Source organism: Cherax quadricarinatus, chromosome 31 (genome assembly GCF_038502225.1).
Source record: "Cherax quadricarinatus isolate ZL_2023a chromosome 31, ASM3850222v1, whole genome shotgun sequence".
Taxonomy (NCBI): Eukaryota; Metazoa; Arthropoda; class Malacostraca; order Decapoda; family Parastacidae; genus Cherax; species Cherax quadricarinatus.
Window position 1 is genome coordinate 2163111 of NC_091322.1, and position 26522 is coordinate 2189632.

Sequence of the window (26522 nt, forward strand, 5' to 3'; positions counted from 1 at the left end):
AGCACTAAGTCTCTCCATTTTGTCTGGAAACTCCAAAATTTCAAATGTTTTTAAAAGTTATTTCATATTTTATATATACTCTGATAATTATACTTATGTATACCTGTACCTAAATAAACTTACATACATCGAGTCATTTAAATGTCGTATATTACGTTAATATACACATTTTCATTAATCCATCCATGATATTTTTTTCAAAATTATATAATAAACACGATGCATAACATATAAATAAGATAAATACACCCCACAGTAGAATAAATAAACAAATGTGAGATGTGAGCAGACGACTTGCACAAGTGGTGATAATAACAATACTGAGTCTCATTAAATGTCGTATATTACGGTAATATACACATTTTCATTAATCCATCCATGATATTTTTTTCAAAATTATATAATAAACACGATGCATAACATATAAATAAGATAAATACACCCCACAGTAGAATAAATAAACAAATGTGAGATGTCGTAGCAGACGACTTGCACAAGTGGTGATAATAACAATACTGAGTCTCATTAAATGTCGTATATTACGGTAATATACACATTTTCATTAATCCATCCATGATATTTTTTTCAAAATTATATAATAAACACGATGCATAACATATAAATAAGATAAATACACCCCACAGTAGAATAAATAAACAAATGTGAGATGTCGTAGCAGACGACTTGCACAAGTGGTGATAATAACAATACCGAGTCTCATTAAATGTCGTATATTACGGTAATATACACATTTTCATTAATCCATCCATGATATTTTTTTCAAAATTATATAATAAACACGATACATAACATAAAAAGATGATAAATACACCCCACAATAGAATAAATAAACATAAATATAAGATGTGGGAGCCACATAACTTGTACAAGTGACGGCAAGAATAACATTTTCTCTAATCTAACATAAGAGTAAATGTGTTACTGGGGGTAACTGTAGAAAATTATTCCTTTCGTATGTATGTAAGTAAGTTTATTCAGGTATACACAAATACAGTTACATAGATTATCATACATAACAACATACGTGTAGAGAACCTAGGATAACCCAAAAAAGTCAGTGTGACTTATTTCCATTGCCTTCACTCAGAGCTTCATTTCTTCTCAAAATGATGTTACATGAGAATGGGAGTGTTCTTCTTTATTAATTCTACCGTATCAATGTAGAGACAACCTGTACACAATGTAACTTGTACACAAACCAGACGTGTACATTTCGTTTGTTTACAAAACTTACCTTCCCCTGGTTTGTTTACATAACTGCGCCTGCCCCCTCTCATGTACTCATTCTTTCTCTCTCTCATTTATTCGTTTTATCTCATTTACTTACTCCTGACCCTACATTAAGACTACAAATATTTTAAGGTAAGTAATGAGTGAACTGTATATACATTTTATCGCTCTGGGATGCTTAAATATCATAGAATAGTATGTGTGGGTGGGGTGGCCTGGTGAGGCTATTACAATACATACCACACTTGATTTCTTACAATAAATACTACTTGTCTCACCCTAGATTAAGACTATAAATATTTTAAGGTAAGTAATGAGTGCACTATGTGTGTATTGTACCTTTTTATTGTTTTTTGATGCCTGGTTCTATTGCTAACTTAATATATGTTAGTGTAAACTTGTTATCTAGTGTTTGTATGCATTTATAAGTGGAAAAAAAGGGTGTTCCACTTTACGGCGATTTCCGCTTTACGGCGGTAGCCTGGAACCTAACCCGCCGTATAAGTGGGGCCTTCCTGTATATACACACCCCTCTGGATTTTCTTCTATTTTCTTTCTAGTTCTTGTTCTTGTTTATTTCCTCTTATCTCCATGGGGAAGTGGAACAGAATTCTTCCTCCATAAGCCATGCGTGTTGTAAGAGGCGACTAAAATGCCGGGAGTAAGGGCCTAGTAACCCCTTCTCCTGTATAAATTACTAAATTTAAAAAGAGAAACTTTTGTTTTTCTTTTTTGGGCCACCCTGCCTTGTTGGGATACGGCCGTTTTTTTGAAAAAAAAAAAAAAAAAAAAAAAAAAACTCAATGCAGCACTCGCCTTCTTTCCTTCATCAATTCTATGATTAACCTCATCCTTCATAAATCCATCCACTGACACGTCAACTCCCAAATATCTGAAAACATTCACTTCTTCCATACTCCTCCCCAATTTGATATCCAATTTTCTTTATCTAAATCATTTGATACCCTCATCACCTTACTCTTTTCTATGTTCACTTTCAACTTTCTACCTTTACACACACTCCCAAACTCGTCCACTAACCTTTGCAATTTTTCTTTAGAATCTCCCATAAGCACAGTATCATCAGCAAAAAAGTAATTGTATCAATTCCCATTTTGTATTTGATTCCCCATAATTTAATCCTACCCCTCTCCCGAACACCCTAACATTTACTTCTTTTACAACTCCATCTATAAATATATTAAACAACCTCGGTGACATTACACATCCCTGTCTAAGACCTACTTTTACCGGGAAGTAGTCTCCCTCTCTTCTACACACCCTTACCTGAGCCTCACTATGCTCATAAAAACTCTTTACAGCATTTAGTAACTTACCACCTATTCCATATACTTGCAACACCTGCCACATTGCTCCCCTATCCACTCTATCATATGCCTTTTCTAAATCCATAAATGCAATAAAAACTTCCCTACCTTTATCTAAGTACTGTTCACATATATGCTTCAATGTAAACACTTGATCTACACATCCCCTACCCACTCTAAAACCTCCTTGCTCATCCACAATGCTACATTCTGTCTTACCTCTAATTCTTTCAATAATAACCCTACTGTACACTTTTCCTGGTATACTCAGTAAACTTATTCCTCTATAATTTTTACAATCTCTTTTGTCCCCCTTCCTTTTATATAAAGGGACTATACATGCTCTCCACCAATCCCTAGGTACCTTCCCCTCTTTCATACATTTATTAAACAAAAATACCAACCACTCCAACACTACATCTCCCCCACTGCTTTTAACATTTCTGTCATGATCCCGTCAGTTCCAGCTGCTTTACCCCCTTTCATTCTACGTAATGCCTCACATACCTCCCCCACACTCACATACTGCTCTTCTTCACGCCTCCCTGGCCAGTGCATGAAATTACCGCCTCCCTTTCTTCATCGACATTTAAAAGTTCCTCAAAGTATTCTCACCATCTACCCAACACCTCCATCTCCCCATCTACTAACTCCCTTACTCTGTTTTTAACTGACAAATCCATTCATTCCCTAGGCTTTCTTAACTTGTTTAAATCACTCCAAAATTTTTTCTTATTCTCATTAAAATTTCTTGACAGTGCCTCTCCCACTCTATCATCTGCTCTCCTTTTGCACTTTCTCACCACTCTCTTCACCTTTCTTTTACTCTCCATATACTCTACTCTTCGTATAACACTTCTGCTTTGTAAAAACCTCTCATAAGCTACTTTTTTGTCTTTTATCACACCCTTTACTTCATCACTCCACCAATCACTCCTCTTTCCTCTTGCACCCACCCTCCTATAACCACAAACTTCTGCCCCACATTCTAATACTGCATTTTTAAAACTATTCCAACCCTCTTCAACCTCCCACTATTTATACTTGCACTAGCCCACCTTTCTGCCAATAGTTGCTTATATCTCACCCGAACTTCCTCCTCCCTCAGTTTATACACTTTCACCTCCCTCTTACTTGTTGTTGCTAATTTCCTCTTGTCCCATCTACCTCTTACTCTAACTGTAGCTACAACTAAATAATGATCCAATATATCAGTTGCCCCACTTGCATATTTATGCTACTGTTGTGGCATAAGATTTTAAATTTTGCCCTACATGCACAGGTAATTTTATTTTAAGATACAACAGTTTAAGGGTTAAAAGATAAAAACAAAATCACTTTGCCTTTTGTTTGGTGGCCTAACAAGACAGGGATGTGGTAGATACTGTTTAATGACTGGTGCAAGCATTATTTCATTCCTTCAGTCAAGATGTTCCTGTTCCAGCAGAAGCTTGAATTCAAGTTTCTCCTCAACCCCTTGTAGATTATTGATCCAAATGTGAATAATAATAATAATAATAATAATATAATCAAATTATGCACTAAACCTGAGGTCATGCAGCACTGCTCTCATAAGTGAAGGTTGGCCTTTTACCATCAAATACAACTTCCTTGGCAAAACTACTGGACTGGGGAGTTTTTAAGACATTTAAGTGTTACAAAATAATTTCCTTGCAGCAATGGATGACAACTCTGACACTGGAATGCTAGAGTTCAGGTATAAATTTAACAGTGCAGATACAATAACCAATGCAAAAGATGCATGGGATGAGGTTTCCTAATCAACAATAAATGCAGGCTGGTGAACATTATGACCTAGTGAAGTGAATAATTTCACAGGTATTCCCTGAACAGAGAGTCGACCTTAAGAAATTGTGAATTTGGCAAGGAGAGTGCCAGTTGAGGGCTTTGAAGAACTGCAGGAAGGTGTAAATAGACTGCTTAAGATGATGAAGAACAAACAAATAAAGAAATGTTGGAGGCACTCGATTCTCAGTTAAAACCTGTACCTATATAGTTGACTCTCCAAAAGATACCTGACAAGTTGCATACTACTGGTAAAGCTGAAGACTTTTCAACAGATAGGTACCCTGACATATCTAGAAGCATTTCTTTGAAGCAAGCTCTCGAGCAGGTGATAATGTCTTGTGATCAGCTGTACAAAGTACTGCAGGAAAAAACACAGCAGACAAATTACAAAATACCCAAGAATTCCAGTACAACTATCATCCACTGACTACTTTACACTGATATCCACACAAGAACCACAGCTATTAACACCACAGCCATCCACCTTGGCTACCCAAGGTTTCAGTTTCTATTACCCTACTTACAGTTTGAAAACCAGTACTTACCTACGTCCTTTTTGTCTGACTCTTAAGAATAAAAAAATAATTCAGAATTACCTTAGGCTGGAATCTAGCTGAGTGGGGAGCAGTCGGGGCTTGTATAATATCCGGTTGTGTTTTTATAACACCAATAGTAATGGTCAGGTCATCATCATCACTGCTGTCATCATCATCTCCTTTCTCACCATCCTCCTTCTCACCTTCTTTTTCTACAGAAATGGGAATATTTTAAATGATTTTATAAAACATCTGATGTTAGAATTTTTATCAGTGTTTGCCTTCCAGCTCCATAAATTAAAAGTTTTCTTGTCTGCATTTCTCTTCCATTTCTGCAAATTGTTGAGATGGTTAGGTCATTTAAATTTTATACCGCTGTTGCGGCATAAAATTTAAAATTTTGCCCTACACGCATAGGTAATTTTATTTCCAGATACGCAACAGTTCAGTGTATCACTAAAATTATGATGTTTCAGCACTTCTGAAAAGACAACCAGGGAAAGATGGTGGCTGTTTTTTCTTTGGGTCACCCTACCATGGCAAGAAATGACCAATGAATAAAAAATATTACTAAATTTTTAACTTTTACTTCAAACACTAATCTTGCCTAGTTGTACACTATAAATTTAGAGACAGAATAATTATAAAAGAGCCAGATGCCCAATTTGAGATTCTTCTGTGAAAGTGAACTATGTTGCAGTAACAATGTAATTCTAAATTATTTTGTAGAGGACCTAGACGTTTCAGAAAAAAAAAATGAAATTATTAATGAAAATTTCAACTACAATTATACTATACAGTATAAAATCCTATGCTTCAGCTGCATCAAGATGAGCGAGAAAAAGTGTATCGTATCCCAGCATAACTCAAGATATCAACACCATGAGGAGGATCATTAGCTTAGACACAAAACTTGACTATTTTACGATAGCTTTCTCAGTATATTTCATTAAAGACCCAAAACTAACAAAATATCCATCTCAAAGTAAGATTACTTAGGAGGTAAGCTCTTTTTTTTTTTTTAGGATTTAAATAAACTGATGATAGATGAGCAAGTCATATGCAACAGTTGGGTATAATCTTTATTCACAAAATGTTTCACCTGTTCTACAGATTTCTTTATCAAATACTGGAAACAGCAGAAGCAGTCGAGAGATAAAGACTAAGTGATCAGTCCCTCACCTACGTAGTAGTAGTTTCGAGGTGGTCAGTCTCTCAGCTCTGAAAAGTACTCAGCTCCAGTCTCTATCAAAATGAAACTGAAGCATAAGAAAGAAGCCTTTTAGATTGGAGAATGAAATGAGATGATGAATCTGTAGTGTCATACAAGGAAAGGCTTAAAAGTAGAATGTCAGCAATGAGGAGCACTGCAGCAGGCCTACCAGCTGGCTGATATGCTTTGGCTGTCTCTATCTCCTGTCTGTCTGTATCTCTATCTCTGTCTCTATCTCACAGGTACACACAAATACACAGTTATACATAATGTAAATTACCTAGGATAACCCAAAAAATGCAGACAAAGTACTATACTATGCTTGTAGATATAAGGCATAAAAAGCATGACTGGCAAGTAATACACAAATTCACTTGCTCAGGAATCAGACGTGATGACTCTGCATCATGTGTAATACCTGTTGGTTCATGAGTGGCTCTCTCTCTGAGACAAAGACAAGTAGAGAGACAGGAAGACAAAAACACAGGCAGACAGAAAGACAGATAAGCAGAGACAGAGATAAACATAGACATATTTAGACAGACAGACAAATATGTGGGGTGGTTTTTTGGGGGCTAGAACAGATTAATGGCATTTCAATTAATATCGATGAGGAAAATTGATTTGATATACAGGCAAATTGAGTTACGAGCTTGGTCACAGAACGAATTAAACTTGTAAGTCAAGGTACCACTGTACTCTAGAATGAATGGGGGAGTGGTGATGGTGGTGGTGTTGTTGGGTTTATCAGGGCCACTGACAGCATAAGCTGCACGTATAGTGGTGGTGGCAGCAGAGGCCACCACCACTATTCACACTGAAACAATGTACATAATTTATAAATAAGAAATATTTATACTTTAATTTAGAAATAAGAAATATTTACACTTTATAAATAAGAAATATTTACACTAATTTATAAATAAGAAATATTTATACTAATTTATAAATAAGAAATATTTACACTTTATAAATAAGAAATATTTACACTTTATAAATAAGAAATATTTACACTTACCTTGGAGGAGATGCTGGCATTGGTTTCGGGTGGTGGAAGATATGCAGGGCGGCAAATGTTGTCAGTGGACCTACATACCTCCAACAACATTGGAGGAGTTTTGTGTCGTCCTTTTTCTATCACTTAGTTGCTTAACTTACTTGCTACATTGTTAATGCTACACTTCGAGGTCAGTGGTCAAGTGCGGTCATACCTGCCAAGCTCTTGGGAGTTAGCGTGGGCTGTTACCCATACCATGGCTTGTTGTAGTGTTTTAGAATCCCAGGTTCATGTGTTGAAGAAGGAGATTCTACTTCTTCAGGAGGAAAATAGGAAGCTGAAGCTTCACATAGATGAGTTTGGGAGTGAGTGTGAGAAGGATTTAGCTGGTAAGGAAGGAATGGTCACCAGCAGTGATAGTGGCAGCCACTTTAAGTGGCAAGTGGTTCACAGTTCAGGAAGAAGGAAGATGAGGAGAGTTAACAGAGAAGATGTGAAGGTAGGAAATCGATTCTGTTTTCCAAGACGTGTGTACTTCAGTGGTTAGAGAGGTTGAAGGTACCACTGATTCCCCTGTTAATCAAGGTAAGAATATTTTAATAGTAGGTGATTCTCATGCAAGATATATGGACCGTGCATTTTGTAACAGAGACAGAAAGTTCAGTGTGTGTGTGTCTTCCTGGAGCTGGTGTTGGCGACATAGTCAGCAGGTTGGATAATATTATGGCAGGTAATGGGAACAAGCCCATTATCTGTCTTAGTGCTGGGGGTAATGACATTGGGAAGGGCAGGAGAGAGGAGCTGCTTAATAAGTACAGGTCAGCCATAGAAGTAGTTAGGTCTAAGGGAGGGATCCCAGTCATATGTAGCATCTTGCCTAGAAAGGGAGTGGGCAATGAATGGATGTCTAGGGCAATTGGTATAAATCGCTGGCTAGACAGGTACTGCAAGGAACTTGCAATCCCATTCATTGATAACTGGGACCTTTTCTTTGGCAAATGTGATATGTATCCAAGGGATGGGGTTCATCTCTCTGGGGATGGAGTGGTTGCATTAGCCAATTCAATTGAGAGGGTAATTGATGACTTGTCTAGGAATTTAAACTGATAGATTATAGAGGTATGGGTGTTTGTGGGAAACAATCAGGCTGCAGCATTAGGATTAAAAACAGCAGTTATTACCGGGATACCTCAGGGATATGTTTAAAAGACAATATTCAAAATAAAGTTGCTAGTAATGGCAAATCAATTGATCAACAAAGAGAGATAGTAGAGGACAACGAGTGACTAGCTCCCTAAAGGTTTACTATACAAATAGTAGGAGTCTAAGAAATAAGATAGATGAGCTAAAATTACTTGCAAGTGTAGGTAATATGGAGATTATTGGTATAACAGAGACCTGGTTCAACCTGAAAGATAGAGAAATGCCTTCTGAATGCAACATACAGGGTTATAAACTATTCCACACTGATAGGGTCAACAGGAAGGGTGGTGGTGTGGCAATGTATGTCAGAGAAAATTTAAATTGTTGTCTTAGACATGATATAAGATTAGAAACATCGAACACAGAATCGGTTTGGCTACAGTTTCTCGAGGGATGTGACAAATTAATTTTGGGTGTGATTTATAAGCCCCCAAACTTTGATAGCGAGACCAGTAAGCTGTTATGGGACGAAATTCATAAGGCATCTAGATATGAAAATGTTGTGATAATGGGAGATTTTAACTTTAGACAAATTGATTGGAACAATATGACAGGAAATCTTGAGTCTAGTGACTTTCTTGATGCGGTTCAGGATTGCTTTTTAGAACAGGTTGTGACAGAACCAACTAGAGGAAACAACCTGCTTGACTTGGTTCTTGCCAACAAAGATTCACTAATTAATAATCTTGAGGTTAATGATGAGCTTGGGGAAAGTGATCACAAATCACTTAGTTTCAATATGTCATGGAATTACCCAGATAACTGAAATCAAATCTCTGTCCCAGATTTTCGCTTGGCTGACTTCATGGGACTGAAAAATTACTTGGGCGGGCTAAATTGGGATGTCCTGACTATGGGTCAGGTAGGTGATCTTGGTTGCCAATATGACATTTTTCAGAGCATAGTTCTAGCTGCCCAGACAGCTTTTGTTCAGAGTAGAGAAATTAGATCTAACAAAAATTATCCCAAATGGATGAACAATAGATTAAAACATCTCATTGGTCAAAAGAGAGGCATATATAGGCGTATCAAAAGAGGGGATGGGCAGTTAAGAAATCAATATATTCAATTAAAGAGAGAAATAAAAAATGGAATAAGAAAAGCAAAAAGGGATAATGAGGCTAAGGTCACAAGGGATTCAAAGACTAACCCAAAAGGGTTCTTTCAGGTATACGGAAGTAAGATTAGGGACAAGATTGGCCCACTTAAGAGTAACTCTGGTCAGATCACTGACAGTGATAAGGATATGTGTGAAATAGTAAATACCTACTTCCTCTCAGTTTTCACCCAGGAAAATACTAGCGATATTCCTGAAATAATAGATTAAGTAGAACAGGATGATAATAAACTATGTACGATAGTGGTAACTAGTGACATGGTCCTCAGACAAATAGAGAAACTAAAACTTAACAAATCCCCAGGTCCTGATGAACTGTTTGCAAGGGTGTTAAAGGAATGTAAAGAGGAACTTAGCATACCTTTGGCTAATCTTTTTAACATATCACTACAAACTGGCATAGTGCCTGATAAGTGGAAAATGGCAAATGTAATACCTATTTACAAGGCAGGTGACAGGTCCTTGGCTTCGAACTATAGACCAATAAGCCTTACCTCCATAGTGGGAAAATTTATGGAATCAATAATTGCCGAAGCAATTCGTAGCCATCTTGACAGGCACAGATTGATTAATGATTCTCAACACGGTTTTACAAAGGGGCGTTCCTGTCTTACGAATTTACTAACTTTTTTCACTAAGGTGTTTGAGGAGGTAGATCATGGTAATGAATATGATATTGTGTATATGGACTTCAGTAAGGCTTTCGATAGAGTTCCACACCAGAGGATATTGAGGAAACTTAGGGCACACGGAATAGGAGAAATTTTTTCCTGGGTAGAGGCATGGCTGACAAATAGACAGCAGAGAGTTTGCATAAATGGGGAGAAATCAGAATGGGGGCACGTCACAAGCGGTGTTCCTCAGGGGTCAGTGTTGGGCCCGTTGTTGTTCACAATTTACATAAACGACATAGATGAGGGAATAAATAGCGACATAAGCAAATTTGCTGATGACACCAAAATAGGCCATCCAATTCATTCTAATGAGGACATTAGAGCACTCCAGGATGATTTGAATAGACTGACGCAATGGTCGGAGAAGTGGTAGATGCAGTTTAATATTGACAAATGCAAAGTTCTAAATGTTGGACAGTTAAATAACCATGCCACATATAAACTAAATAATGTAGATCTTAATACTACCGATTGCAAAATGGATTTAGGAGTTCTGGTTAGCAGTAATCTAAAACCAAGACAACAGTGCATTAGTGTTCGCAATAAAGCTAACAGAATTCTTGGCTTCATATCTAGAAGTATAAATAATAGAAGTCCTCAGGTTGTTCTTCAACTCTATATATCCTTGGTTAGGCCTCATTTAGACTATGCTGCTCAGTTCTGGTCACCGTATTACAGAATGGATGTAAATGCTCTGGAAAACGTACAAAGGAGGATGACAAAGATGATCCCATGTATCAGAAAGCTTCCCTATGAGGATAGACTGAGGGCCCTGAATCTGCACTCTCTCGAAAGGCGTAGAAGTAGGGGAGATATGATCGAGGTGTATAAATGGAAAACAGGAATAAATAAAGGGGATGTAAATAGTGTGCTGAAAATTTCCAGCCAAGACAGGACTCGCAGCAATGGTTTCAAGTTGGAAAAATTCAGATTCAGGAAGGATATAGGAAAGCACTGGTTTGGTAATAGAGTTGTGGATGAGTGGAACAAGCTCCTGAGTACAGTTATTGAGGCTAAAACGTTGTGTAGTTTTAAAAATAGGTTAGATAAATACATGAGTGGGTGTGGGTGGGTGTGAGTTGGACCTGACTAGCTTTGCTGCTGGGTCTGGTACAGTGCTCCATCCTTGAGTGGGGATGACCAGACTGGGTGGGTCATTGGGATAATCCGGGGGGTGGGTCATTGGGATAATCCGGGGGGTGGGTCATTGGTCTAATCCGGGGGGTGGGACATGGACCTGCTCCGCATGGGTCAGTAGGCCTGTTGCAGTGTTCCTTCTTTCTTATGTTCTTCATTGCTGGCTGGCGCTATAGCCTTTCCTGATTCCTGCTGCTTTAGTATTGTACATATCGTAGAATCACTGAAGGCGGCACATTCTCCCCTCTCTCTCTCAGCCTTTTATCAAAGGGCAGGCACTAGCAGTGGCGTCGTAAGGGGGGGGGGGCGGTCTGCCATGGGTGACACCATTTAGGAGATGACACCATACAGCCTCTAAAGAAGGTGACACTAAGGCACAAAATAGTGCTGCACCAACATAAGAGAAAAATCCTTCATTTCTATATAGCCTATATGATTAGAGTGCAAATAGGCCTATAGTATAGGGAAAATCATTGATTTTCATGATGTGATAGATGATTCTGCAGGACTGATGGCAAGGAAATGTAAGATCAGATTCAGTGAGATGTTACCTGTACTCTGATACTGCAATGTTTTTCTTTATTTTTCAATTTTTTTTTTTTTTTTGCATTGTTGAAGATAAATAAATGTAGGATCTGTTGCCTGTACTCAAAGTGGTATTTGAGTTTATATTTTCTAAATATTACTACCATTATATATTTTATCATTAATAAAGTTGAGAAGTATTCCCCTGTTCGGTTTATGGCCCTTAAACATTCTCATTGCTAAACATTAATATTGGTCATGCAGTAGTGACATAACTGATGTTTACTCCCCCCCATCCCCCTGCCCTTGGATTTCAGGGGGGTGACACCAAAAATGCAGCCCCGGGTGACACCAAAGATTCTGCCCCAGGTGACACCAACCCTAGCAATGTCACTGGGCACTAGGAACTTTCTTTGGGCCCATGGTGGCTTATTTTGCAGTCACAATCAATAAACAAGCACAAAAATTGCAAAATGTTTCAGATGAATGCTCACTCAACCAGTGACAGAGACAGACTGAAGCAGCATCCCAGCGGGTGGACGTGTCTGACACGTGCGATTTTCGGGACAAGGTCCAAAATTCAAAGCAAAATTTCACAAAAAAATACCTGAAATCCAAAAAGTCCGATATCCGGTGCATGCCAAATCTGGGGTTCCACTGTACATGTACACAATCAGTTTAATTTGACTTATCTGTTATGGTTAACTATAATGAATTTAAATACCATACTGCACAGCGCAAAAATGGTAGATGTTTAAAAAAAAAAAAAAGCAGAAAACAGCAAATATAATTACCTTAAATTCCATTACGATATTAATAAATTTAGCAAGTGGAGTGATAGATGAATTATCAGATTTAATGTAGCTAATGAGAACAAGAGAAACCCAAAACAAGCCACATTGATATACCTTTACCTCTGTTATACCTTTGAAGAGTTTCAAGAGTTTCTCTACTCTCTGAGCCTGGCCATGGGCCAGGCTTGTCCGGTGCTTGCCTGGTCAACCATGCTGTTGCTGCTGGAGGCCTGCTGCCCCACATATCCATCACAGCCTGGTTGATCTGGCACCTCGTGAAGATACTTGTCCAGTTTCTTCTTAAAGGCTTCTACACTTGTTCTAGCCATGTTTCTGATATCTTCTGGCAAGATGTTCAATTGTGTGGGACCCCGGATGTTGATATATTGTTCCCTTATTGTCCCCCACCGCACCCCTGCTTCTCACTGGGTTTATTTTACACTTCCTCCCATACCTCTCACTCCAGTATGTTGTTATGGATATGTGCAGATTTGGGACCAAGCCCTCGAGTACCTTCCAAGTATACATTATCATGTATCTCTCTCTCCTCCGCTCTAATGAGTACATGTTCAAGACTTGAAGGCGTTCCCAGTAGTTTAGGTGCTTTACTGGCTCAATGTGAGCTGTAAACAATCTTTGTATTTGCTCCAGCTCTGATATTTCTCCTGCTCTGAACGGGACCATCAGCACTGAGCAATATTCTAAGTGAGGAGCACCAGTGATATGAAGTGTGTCACCATTGGCATTATTTCCCTTGTTTTGAAAGTTTTCAATACCCACCCAGTCATCTTCCTGGCTGTCATGATCTTTGTCTTGTTATGGTCTTTAAAATAAAGGCCAGCTGACATAATTATTCCCAGGTCTCTTACGTGTTCCTTACATTCTATTTGGCGACCCTCTTGAGTTTTGTATATAGTGTACCTTTTGAGTTCTTCATTCTTTCCATACCTAAGCAGCTGGAACTTATCACCATTGAACATCATGTTGTTCTCCACTGCCCACTGGAAAACCTGCTAATGTCTTCCTGTACTTTTTCAGTGTCCTCTACCATAGTGACTTTCATGCAAATGATGATACAAAAGTGTGCCAGGTGTTTTTATCTATGTCTGCCATGAGGATGAGAAACAGGAGGTGCCGGGACGGTGAATTGGGGCATTGAGATTTTGATCTCGTTGATGCTGGACCTTGCCCTGTTCACTACAACGTTTTGTGTTCTGTGAGTTAGGAACCCGAAAATCCATCTGCCTACCTTCCCCATAATGCCCATGGCCCTCATTCTGTGCACTATCACTCCAAGATCGCATTTGTCAAAAGCCTTTACAAAATCTGTGTAAATCATACCTGTGTTTTGGTCGTCTTCCAATGCCTCTGTAACAGTAACACTGTGAAAAATACTAAAAACACTGGACAGATAAAGGATAGGGGAGTACTGTAATTACAAACAATTACCAGATCACAAATGCATTATTGTATGGAGAGATTAAGATATACTGTACAAGAGAACTTCAAAATAACCTGTGGTGGACATACAGTAAAAATGAGAGCCAGTAAGTCTATAAACATGCTACAAAAAAATTCCGTTTAATTAAATATGAATTACAAACACTGAAAATGCGGAGAGAAATAGAATTCATGATAACAACATACAGGATCACAAATGTATATAAAACAAATTTGATAAGATTCTTTGAAAAAACAATAAGTCACAAAAATATTTATTTATAAACAATGCTGTTGGAAACTTAATAAGCAACTCTATGACAAACTAAACACTAAAGACAGAACATTATGAACATAGTTGTACCCTTTCAATTACAAATAGTTAACTGAACACATTGTACATTTATGACAGTTTTGAAGCTATACATGTACTTAGCAGATACAGAGGTACTATATATTATTTGAAAAAACTGTAAACAAACCTTTATCACCTTTAGCTTCTCCCTCTTTTGCTTTTTCAGATTCCTTATCACCTTCTTCCATGGGAGTCTGCTTATCTTGTCCATTTTCCTGCAACAACACCAAAATATTTACTAACATTCCATCCAACTACAATTTGCAACACATACAGTACACACACTCACCTACCTTCCATAATAACAAAGTACAGCTGAGCTGGCACTCCAAATTTGAGGTTACATTCCTTCACGTACATAATGTCTGCATAATAAATTTTGCTTCAGATTTGGGCCCATTTGTGTTTCAAGAGATCATCTCTCTTTCAATATACTGTTCTATTCTAGTTAATACTGTGTAGAACTGACATTCATAAGAATGACCAGAGTGGAGAGAGATTTGGGTTGGAGGGAAACAATAGAGAACATTTTTAATGTACTGGCTTGATTAAGATCATTATGAGTGAAACATAGCTGCAATAAATGTCTTATTAACAAAAACTTATTGCTAATATTCTAAATTAAATAACATTCAATAAAAACTACCAATACTCAGTGTGAAGGGGCCGAGTAGGATTAAAAGGAGGCAAATTACCAATATTGGTAAAAGAAATGCTACAAGCTACATAAATTAAAATATAAAACACTGATGTTGAAATTCTAGTGGTAGACATCCAAAACAAAGAAGGTTGTAATCCATTACATCCCTCTTTGTTTTGGATGTCTACCACTAGAATTTCAACATCATTGTTTTATATTTTAATTAACAATATACAGTGAGAGAAGATTTTAACATACTACACAATGAACTAATAAAGACTTTCTATAAATTATCTGCCCCATTCTAGGATAACCCAAAAATGCCAATGAATGCAACTTACAATATTTAAATTGAGGACTTTAGGGTCTCTCCCTTAAAACATAACCCACAACAGTCAATTAAGTACAGTGCAGCACTTATTTGCTGCTAGTGAACAGAGGCAAAAGGCATAGGAAGATTTTCCCATATGTCTTGCTTCACTTAAAACAGGAATCATAACTCTCTTCAGTTCTCCGTTGAATGCTCTACCAAGTTACTAGATACATATACGTACCTTACAAACTCTTCCTTGAGGAACAATTATTTGCTTATTTTCATATGGAGTATAGCACTGTAAGCTCTCTGGGTGTGATAATTTACAGTATTAAAAAGTAAAGTTTATTTCTTTGTAAAGGTTACAATGTGTAATTACAATTTTGATTTGCTAAGTACAAAGATAGCCATTATCATGCCGAGGCATTTCGGGCGAACTAATCCTAATATATACATAGTAACTAATTAAAACTAGATAAGATAATAGTACATAGTAACTATACTTAAAACTAGACAAGTAATAGTGGTTAGCTGTTTTACAATCTTGTTTAAACTTAATACAAGTGGGTAGGGTTCGGTAAAATAATCTTGAAATTGCACACAAAATCTACCTTACAAGTAATGGTAGAGGTGTTAATATTTTATGGAATGGCAGAATTAAAAGCCAGGAGGTTACATAATAAAACTAATTAGCAATGTTTTGGCCGATTTGGTTAATATTGAGAAATAAGATGATTTTATGGATTGGCAGAATTAAGAGCCTAGAGGACTTATGGAAACTGACACTGCATAATAAACATGGTAAAGAGTCAAAGAAAACCCTCATTACCTGTACAGAGTTTTGGCAAGGTTTTCTTTCTTATAAAATAGCTCAATGTGATTACGTTACTATGTACCACAAAGAACATTACTTGCACTATACTATTCAATGATCTACCCCTACCTCACCTATGCAATTTGTGCCTGGGGCTCCACAACAACAAATCACCTAAAGTCAATAATATCCTAACAAAAAGCTGCAGTGCGAATGATCACACATTCCATAGCTCCTCCCCCCCCCCCTCACTTTTCAAAGACCTAAACCTACTTGCCATACAAAACATCCACTCATACTACTGTGCAAACTACATTTACAGAACAATCAATTCCAATATAAATCCTGACCTGAAGAGCTTTCTTGACAGTTGCAAAAGGAGACATGGACACAATACCAGACACAAAAATCTCTATGACATTCCCCATGTCAGGCTAAATCTTTTCAAAAACTCAATGTATATAAAAGGACCCAAAATCTGGAACACACTGCCAGAAATCTACAGAGCAGCAAGCATTTTTAAAACTACAGTTAGAAAACGCTTTATCTCTTTAACGTATCCTAGCCCATCATAAATAAATATGTAAAAACCATACGTGCATTTGTTCAATAGCATGAACGTAGGTAAAACAATATCTGTACTCCTCTCAAATGTAATGTTAATCATTCCACTGTGTTCACCTTAGGTTAATAATCAAAACTGTAATTCTTCTCTACCAAACTTACTAAAGTCGTATAGCATGTGGACCCGTGGCCTGGCCAGCAAAGCTCTCGCTTCACATGCGGAGGGCCTGGGTTCGATTCCCAGTGGGTTGGAAACATTTCAATGCATTTCCTTACACCTGTTGTCCTGTTCACCTGGGTGTTAGGCAACTGGTGTGGGTCGCATCCTGGGAGACAAGATTGAGGACCCAAATGGAAATAAGACAGTCCTCAATGATGCACTGCCTTTCTTGAGTTATCTTGGGTGGCCAACCTTCTGGGATTAAAAATTCGAACAAAATCTTATCTTATCTAATAGAATATTCAATTTTCTTGTAATCATTGTAACTCACCCAATGACCATATGTACAATTATTACACTGATATTGCCTTATTAATCTTAAGTTAGTCCTAAGTTTGCCCGAAAAGCTCTGCATATAATTGTGGTGCCCCGTGGCCTGGTGGCTAAAGCTCTCTTCACATTGTGAAGGTCTGGGTTCAATTCCCAGCGAGGGTAGAAACATTGGGCATGTTTCTTTACACCAGTTGTCTATGTTCCCCAAAAGTAAAATGGGTACCTGGGAGTTAGTCGACTGGCATGGGTCACATCCTGGGAGAAAACTGACCTAATTTGCCCGAAATGCTCTGCACAACAAGCAGCTTTCTATATAGCAGTATGCCATTATGTCAGCTAGGCCTGTATACCTTGTACATGTATATGACTTTTTTCAACACGTTGGTCATCACTCACTGAGGCAGGGTGACTCAAAAAAAAAAAAAAAGAAAATCCCCATCATCATCATTTAACACTTTCACCTCACTCATACATAATCACTGTCTTTGTACTTGTAGTAAATAAAGATATTATTATATTATTATTATTATAAAGGAGCTTTTGGCATGTACACTGAACTGTTATACTCCTTTGTACAAACATGTATCATGCTAAAATAAAAATGATCATCATTATTATTATTTTTATACAGTGGACCCTCGACCAACGATATTAATCCGTTCCTGAGAGCTCATCGTTAGTCAAAATTATCGTTAGTAGAGTTAATTTTCCCCAGAAGAAATATTTTTTTATTTATTTATTATCACACTGGCCGATTCCCACCAAGGCAGGGTGGCCCGAAAAAGAAAAACTTTCACCATCATTCACTCCATCACTGTCTTGCCAGAAGGGTGCTTTACACTACAGTTTTTAAACTGTAACATCAACACCCCTCCTTCAGAGTGCAGGCACTGTACTTCCCATTTCCAGGAATCAAGTCCGGCCTGCCGGTTTCCCTGAACCCCTTCATAAATGTTACTTTGCTCACACTCCAACAGCACGTCAAGTATTAAAAACCATTTGTCTCCATTCACTTTTATCAAATACGCTCACGCATGCCTGCTGGAAGTCCAAGCCCCTCGCACACAAAACTTCCTTTACCCCCTCCCTCCAACCTTTCCTAGGCCGACCCCTACCCCGCCTTCCTTCCACTACAGACTGATACACTCTTGAAGTTATTCTGTTTCGCTCCATTCTCTCCACATGTCCGAACCACCTCAACAACCCTTCCTCAGCCCTCTGGACAACAGTTTTGGTAATCCCGCACCTCCTCCTAACTTTCCAAACTACGAATTCTCTGCATTATATTCACACCACACATTGCTCTCAGACATGACATCTCCACTGCCTCCAGCCTTCTCCTCGCTGCAACATTCATCACCCATGCTTCACACCCATATAAGAGCGTTGATAAAACTATACTCTCATACATTCCCCTCTTTGCCTCCAAGGACAAAGTTCTTTGTCTCCACAGACTCCTAAGTGCACCACTCACCCTTTTCCCCTCATCAATTCTATGATTCACCTCATCTTTCATAGACCCATCCGCTGACACGTCCACTCCCAAATATCTGAATACATTCACCTCCTCCATACTCTCTCCCTCCAATCTGATATCCAATCTTTCATCACCTAATCTTTTAGTTATCCTCATAACCTTACTCTTTCCTGTATTCACTTTCAATTTTCTTCTTTTGCACACCCTACCAAATTCATCCACCAATCTCTGCAACTTCTCTTCAGAATCTCCCAAGAGCACAGTGTCATCAGCAAAGAGCAACTGTGACAACTCCCACTTTATCTTTATCTTTTAACTCCACGCCTCTTGCCAAGACCCTCGCATTTACTTCTCTTACAACCCCATCTATAAATATATTAAACAACCACAGTGACATCACACATCCTTGTCTAAGGCCTACTTTTACTGGGAAATAATTTCCCTCTTTCCTACATACTCTAACTTGAGCCTCACTATCCTCGTAAAAACTCTTCACTGCTTTCAGTAACCTACCTCCTACACCATACACCTGCAACATCTGCCACATTGCCCCCCTATCCACCCTGTCATATGCCTTTTCCAAATCCATAAATGCCACAAAGACCTCTTTAGCCTTATCTAAATACTGTTCACTTATATGTTTCACTGTAAACACCTGGTCCACACACCCTCTACCTTTCCTAAAGCCTCCTTGTTCATCTGCTATCCTATTCTCCGTCATACTCTTAATTCTTTCAATAATAACTCTACCATACACTTTACCAGGTATACTCAACAGACTTATCCCCCTATAATTTTTGCACTCTCTTTTATCCCCTTTGCCTTTATACAAAGGAACTATGCATGCTCTCTGCCAATCCCTAGGTACCTTACCCTCTTCCATACATTTATTAAATAATTGCACCAATCACTCCAAAACTATATCCCCACCTGATTTTAACATTTCTATCTTTATCCCATCAATCCCGGCTGCCTTACCCCCTTTCATTTTACCTACTGCCTCACGAACTTCCCCCACACTCACAACTGGCTCTTCCTCACTCCTACAAGATGTTGTTCCTCCTTGCCCTATATGCGAAATCACAGAAGAAATAATGGAAATCAAATTAATCCGTTCCTGACACCCCAAAGTATTGAAAAAAAAAAAATTTTACCACACGAAATATTAATTTTAATACACACAAACTGAAGAAGACATGTACAATTACATGACACTTACCTTTATTGAAGATCTGGTGATGATTGATGGGATGGAAGGAAGGGAGTGTGTGGATGGTGTTAGTGTTTAGAAGGGGAATCCCCTTCCATTATGACTTGAGGTGTCAAGTCCTTTTCCGGGGTTACTTCCCTTCTTCTTTTAATGCCACTAGGACCAGCTTGAGAGTCACTGGACCTCTGTCGCACAACATATCTGTCCATAGAGCTCTGTACCTCCCGTTCCTTTAAGATTTGTCTAAAATGGGCCATAACACTGTCATTGTAATAGTCACCAGCACGGCTTGCAATAGCTGTGTTAGGGTGATTTTCATCCATAAAGGTTTGCAGTTCAACCCACCTTGCACACATTTCCTCAATCTTTGAAGTAGGCACAATGGATTCCACAGCAGGCATAGGCGTCTCAGGGTTAGCCCCAAACCCTTCAAAATCTTTCTTAATTTCCATACTAATTCTCACCCTTTTTATCACAGGGTTGGCACTAGATCAGCCGGGCTGTGGCTCGTACGTTGGTTTGCGTGCAGCCAGCAGCAACAGCCTGGTTGATCAGGGGCTGATCCACCAGGAGGCCTGGTCACAGACCGGGCCGCGGGGGCATTGACCCCTGAAACTCTCTCCAGGTAAACTCCAGAAGCTTTCTTGGGCCCCAAGAAAGCTTCTAGTGCCAACACTAGTGCAATCAACAAAAACGCTGAGGACAAGTGAGGCGCGCTCAGGCCACACGTGGACACATCTCGAATGGAACGAATTGCGTTGGTCGAGTTTTTTAGCGCTAGTCGGATTAAAATGTATCGCTAGTCGGATTTAACGTTATATGATGCCATTGTTGGTCGAGGGTCCACTGTATTTTTAAGGATTTTCCCTATTTTCAACTGTATTATTGTGATGTGCCTTTGTAAATTTTACACATTTGTACCATACTTTGTTTCTTACCCTGTGAAATTCAGTGTAATGATTTGTCCTGCCTATATATTCTAACCATTTGTAGGATTTAGTCTGTGACTGAGCCTAATAACTTGCCAATCATCTAAGATTTGGTTGTTTTTTATTCTTTTATTGGTGGAATACTCCCAGACACTGTTTAACTCTGTGCTATGTAATTTACATAGTAATGTCTTTTAACAGTAGTTCTACATCAATTTTATTCTCATTGTCCTGTGCTGCTCTACAGGTACTCTGTTTTCTTTTTTTTTCCTACAATAAAATTGTCACTTTGTCTTACATGAATTCCAGAAAAAAACAATTTTTCACAGATTACTGTAGTTCAGCATTATGACATTCAGCTCACAACCAAAAGGAAAGCAGGTTTGATCTCCAGATGAGGCAGGATGCAGGTAAATTTTACATCTGCTACTCCTGTTCACCTAGCAGTAAATATTGTACTACCCAAGAGATAGTCAACTGTTGCAAGTCATATCCTAGGGAAGAGAACCAAAGAAAATAAATTAATGTATAAACAATAATGTTTGGTTTTTTGGGATTATCCTCAGTTAATAACCCTCCATGGTTAATAGTTAGAAATCACATTCAGATTTTGGTATTGCTGCATATCGAACTTATTTCTGTAAAAGGGTGAGGATATTTGAGTGGCAGTCAATTGCCCAAATAAAGATATTGAACCATATAGCCAAATGTGTTGCATTCCTTTATTTTCAATAGGTTATGCAACCTAATGTACCTTATAAACTTGTCACTATCCTACTGCCATGTCAACAGGTGCATTTATTACAGAAACTGAAAAGAAGCTCCATTATTCAGATATATATCTAATACATTTGTTATAGACATTTCTTATATGCTTTACATCCAATGTACTCTACTATTCTTAAACAGATCTCTGTTATAGGACAAGCATGATTTTCTCTCTCTCTCTGTTTAAACTGCTACATGGGCTGTTTATGATGCTGATTGAAAAACTTTCTTCAGATTAATAACCCCAGGGTATAAAAAACCCAAGCAGTGCTCTTCCATTGTGAGCCCATTCTAGGCCCTGTTCCTTAGAATATTACAAGGACACCATGGAAAATAAGTCACTTTGTTCGATTCTTTTTGGGTAGTCCTTGGTAATTTATGCATATGCTACTATGTATGATAATTTGTGTAAACTGTATTTGTGTGTACTTGTACCTAAATAAACTTAGTAATATTTATTGCTAAATGATCAGGGTAAAAGACTTGCCTTTGCTATAACAGTACATCTTGCCTTCCCTGGGGACTGTATACTTGTTCTTGGGCATGTATTGCTCAAGTGTACATAATCAAAGTTAGGAGTGCTAGTTCCTTGTATTCTTTATTTATGCAATCAGGTAAACTTACATTTACATTGGCCCCAATGGAAATAAGTCACTTTGACTTTCTTGGGTTATCCTAGGTAATCTACACATATGCTGCTATGTATGATAATTTATGTAACTGTATTTATGTGTACCTATACCTGAATAAACTTACTTTCTTACCCCAGTAACAGCAAACATAAAGGTATGACTATCCTGAATGACTGTTCTCAGTCTTGGGTTACTTTTAACGTCAGATGTATTTAAGCATTAAGAACATATCTTCCAATTGAATACAATTAGACTGTAATCAGTTCTTAAAATTGATACCTTCCTTTAACAGTGCTTAGATGATGGACCTGTACCATTGTGATCAATGGAAATAAGTCACTGACTTTTTTGGGTTATCCTAGGTAATTTACACATATGTTAAACTAAGCATGCTAAGCGTACTTATCTGTACCTGGAGAGGGTTTTGGGGCTCAATGCCCCCCCAGCCTGGTCTGTGACCAGGCTTTATGGTGGATCAGGGCCTGATCAACCAGGCTGTTACTGTTGGCCACATGTAAACTGATGTATGAACCACTGCCCGGCTGATCAGGTGCTGACTTTAGGTGTCTGTCCAAAGCCTTCTTGAAGACAGCCAGGGGTCTACTGGTAATCCCCCTTATGTATGCTGGGAGGCAGTTGAACAGTCTTGGGCCCCTGGCACTTATTGTGTTGTTTCTTATTGTGCTAGTGGTGCCCCTGCTTTTCATTGGGGAGAAGTTGCATCGCCTGCTGAGTCTTTTGCTTTCATAGGGAGTGATTTTCGTGTGCAAATTTGGTACTAATCCCTCTTAAGATTTTCCAAATGTATGTATGTACTGAAATCATGTCTCTCTCCTGCCTGCGTTCCAGGGAGTACTGGTCGAGGAACTTCAACCATTCCCAGTAATTCAGGTGTTTAATTGTAATTATGTGTGCCATGAAGGTTCTCTGTACATTTTCTAGGTCAGCAATTTCACCTGCCTTGAAAGGCGCTGTTAGTGTGCAGCAATATTCCAGCCTAGATAAAACAAGCGCCCTGAAGAGTGTCATCATTCGTTTGGCATCCCTAGTTATGAAGGTTCTCATTATCCAGCCTGTCATTTTTCTAGCAGATGCAACTGATACAATGTTGTGGTCTTTGAAAGTGAGATCGTTTGACATTATCATTCCCAGGTCCTTTACATTAGTTTTTCGCTCTACTGTGTGGTTGGAATTTTGTTTTATATTCCAATATAACTCTAATTTCTTCATGTTTTCCACAGAGGAGTAAATATTATTTACTTACTATAGTCACACATGAAGAAAATAACATTTCCTAGCCTAAATTCTGTGCAATCATTCTGAAAAAGTCAAAATGCCAAGTGCAACACTTTTATAATCATTAAGATGTTCATCAACACCATGACAACACACATGAGAATGGAAACTTAGTCATGGAAATAATGCTGCCCACTACAAGCCATACTGAAATTATTTACATAAAAATGATTCAGAAAAATTATGGAAAAATATGGCACTTACCCAACATTACCAACAAAGCTACATATACAATGGGTTGTATTAGTTATGATTTTAGATGTGAACTTTGATGAAAATACTGTATGTACTTTCCTTAGATGTACAGTTAAGTAGGTAAGTTTATTTAGGTATAGGTACACATATAAAGTTACATAAATACTTGAATTTAAACTTTATTCAACTTCATTACTGTATAGTGTGCTGAGGATTGCTTCAAAATTAGATGCTTAAATTTCATTTTATTAAATAATACTAAATTGTAATAATTTCATACTGTAAATTGTTCTAAATTGTAATAATTTCGTATTGTAAGTCATTTTTAAATTGTACCATTGTAATATTTCCATACTGTAAATTAATTCAAACTGTACCACTCTTTGTAATAAAGTAATTTTTATACACTAATTTTAAAACTGTATTTACTGTACTCACTGTAACTCATCAATGTCCATATAATGATATTATTGCCTTACTAGTCTTAAGTAAATATTAAGTTTGCCCAAAATGCTCTGCATACAAAGAAGCTTATGTCATGTACACCCAACTACATTCCTTTGTACAATTATGTATGTCAAAATAAATTTCTTATTCTTATATTCTTATCATACATAGCAGCATGTGTAGACTACCTAGGATAACCCAAAAAAGTCAGTGACTTATTTCCATGTATTTTGGGTTATCCTAGGTTACAAGTTAATAACTTACCAGCACTGTATCACTGCAATAAGTGTGTGCTTTAGCTAATTGCTATATTAAATTAAAATAAACTTTTCAAAAAAAAATTACAGGGAAAATGCTAAACCCATAGTGGTCATATAGCACTTGAGGTAATCATGTTTAATCTGAAGAGGAAAGTTTCAGATCCTTGGATCAAGAGCCCCCCACCATGATCAAAACACCAACCTAAAATCGAAAATTAATTAGAATAAAGGATCCACAACACCCGACAAGACTTGCACCAGTCTCAGACACGTTTTATTATAAGTGTTAAGCAACTTTATTTCATTATAACATCAGACAGCACAGAGGGTGACACAGCCCAGTCTAATATATTTTGAGTGATGGGTGACAGCAGGTCACCTCTCTTAACATGTAGACCTGAGTTTTACAACACCACGGAGACAACACTCACCGTGTCTGCTTTATCTGCTTCTTCGTTGTATTTATCATTTATCTCCCCATCTTCCTTGGGATCATCCTTCTCGTCACCATACAACCAGTGATCATCATCCTGCACGTCAGCCATGTTAGCAGAGGCGCCTCCTGCCGCTGCTGCTGCTGCTGCTGCCTGGGTTCCTCACCATCCCTCCCTCCTTCATACAACTTCCCTTCCATCATTACTCCTTCCTTCCCTCCACACTCCTTCCCAACCTCCATTACTCCTTCCTTTCCTCCTCCAGTATCATTTTTTTTATTTAAGCTTGAAGTACATAGTTTGTGTCAGATGCGAGGCAGCGAGCCAGTACTAACCCTGGCTACCAGTCTTACCATAGATATAAGTATATAGAATCTATCTATCTGCCTGTCTGTATTTTATATATGATGGGGTCCACCTCTAGTGCAAATTGTGGAACCCATAGCTTCGGAAAAGTGGATAAAAAGGCTTCAAGGGAAAATATTTGGATTTCTTCCTGAAGACATTTGAATATTCCACTTCCTCTACCACCCCATCTTTTAAGATTTGCTTACCAATAGGTATATTTTATTATATATATATATATATATATATATATATATATATATATATATATATATATATATATATATATATATATATATATATATATATATATATATATATATATATATATATATATATATATATATATATATATATATATATATATATATATATATATATATATATATATTCAACAAACCGGCCGTATCCCACCGAGGCAGGGTGGCCCAAAAAGAAAAACGAAAGTTTCTTTTACATTTAGTAATATATACAGGAGAAGGGGTTACTAGCCCCTTCCTCCCGGCATTTTAGTCACCTCTTACAACACGCATGGCTTACGGAGGAAGAATTCTGTTCCACTTCCCCATGGAGATAAGAGGAAATAAACAAGAACTAGAAAGAAAATAGAAGAAAACCCAGTGGGGTGTGTATATATATATATGCTTGTGCATATATGTGTAGTGTGACCTAAGTGTAGGTAGAAGTAGCAAAACGTACCTGAAATCTTGCATGTTTATGAGACAGAAAAAAAGGACACCAGCAATCCTACCATCATGTAAATTATTATTATTATAATAAAAAAGAAGCGCTAAGCGACAAGGGCTATACAGCTATCATCATGTAAAACAATTATAGACTTTAACTTGACTCAAGAAATCGTAATGACACGATTGCAAACAAACCATACCCCCGGCCGGGATTGAACCCGCGGTCATAGAGTCTCAAAACTCCAGCCCGTCGCGTTAGCCACTAGACCAGCTAGACCTAGATAGTTGAATCTTATTGTGGCTAGCTGGTCTAGTGGCTAACGCGACGGGCTGGAGTTTTGAGACTCTCTGACCGCGGGTTCAATCCCGGCCGGGGGTATTACCTGGAGTTTACCTGGAGAGAGTTTCGGGGGTCAATGCCCCCGCGGCCCGGTCTGTGACCAGGCCTCCTGGTGGATCAGCGCCTGATCAACCAGGCTGTTGCTGCTGGCTGCACACAAACCAACGTACGAGCCACAGCCCGGCTGATCAGGAACTGACTTTAGGTGCTTGTCCAGTGCCAGCTTGAAGACTGCCAGGGGTCTGTTGGTAATCCCCCTTATGTGTGCTGGGAGGCAGTTGAACAGTCTCGGGCCCC

At 38.1% G+C, this 26522-nt stretch overlaps 1 protein-coding gene across 2 annotated transcripts in view; it reads right to left on the reverse strand.

The window, feature by feature from the left end:
• Fip1 (Factor interacting with poly(A) polymerase 1) overlaps nucleotides 1-25025 on the reverse strand; it is a 71037-nt gene extending 46012 nt beyond the window's left edge. The window contains exons 1-3 of one of the 2 annotated variants that reach the window (XM_070090157.1): nucleotides 24849-25025; nucleotides 14516-14594; nucleotides 4985-5136 (exon numbers count right to left, since the gene is read on the reverse strand). In XM_070090157.1, coding sequence (XP_069946258.1) covers nucleotides 4985-5136; nucleotides 14516-14594; nucleotides 24849-24962 — 345 coding nt within the window. In that variant the 5' untranslated portion in view covers nucleotides 24963-25025. Of the gene's footprint in view, nucleotides 1-4984; nucleotides 5137-14506; nucleotides 14595-24848 lie in introns of both variants that reach the window. The other variant, XM_070090156.1, reaches the window with a different exon arrangement.
• Nucleotides 25026-26522: the final 1497 nt, after the last annotated feature.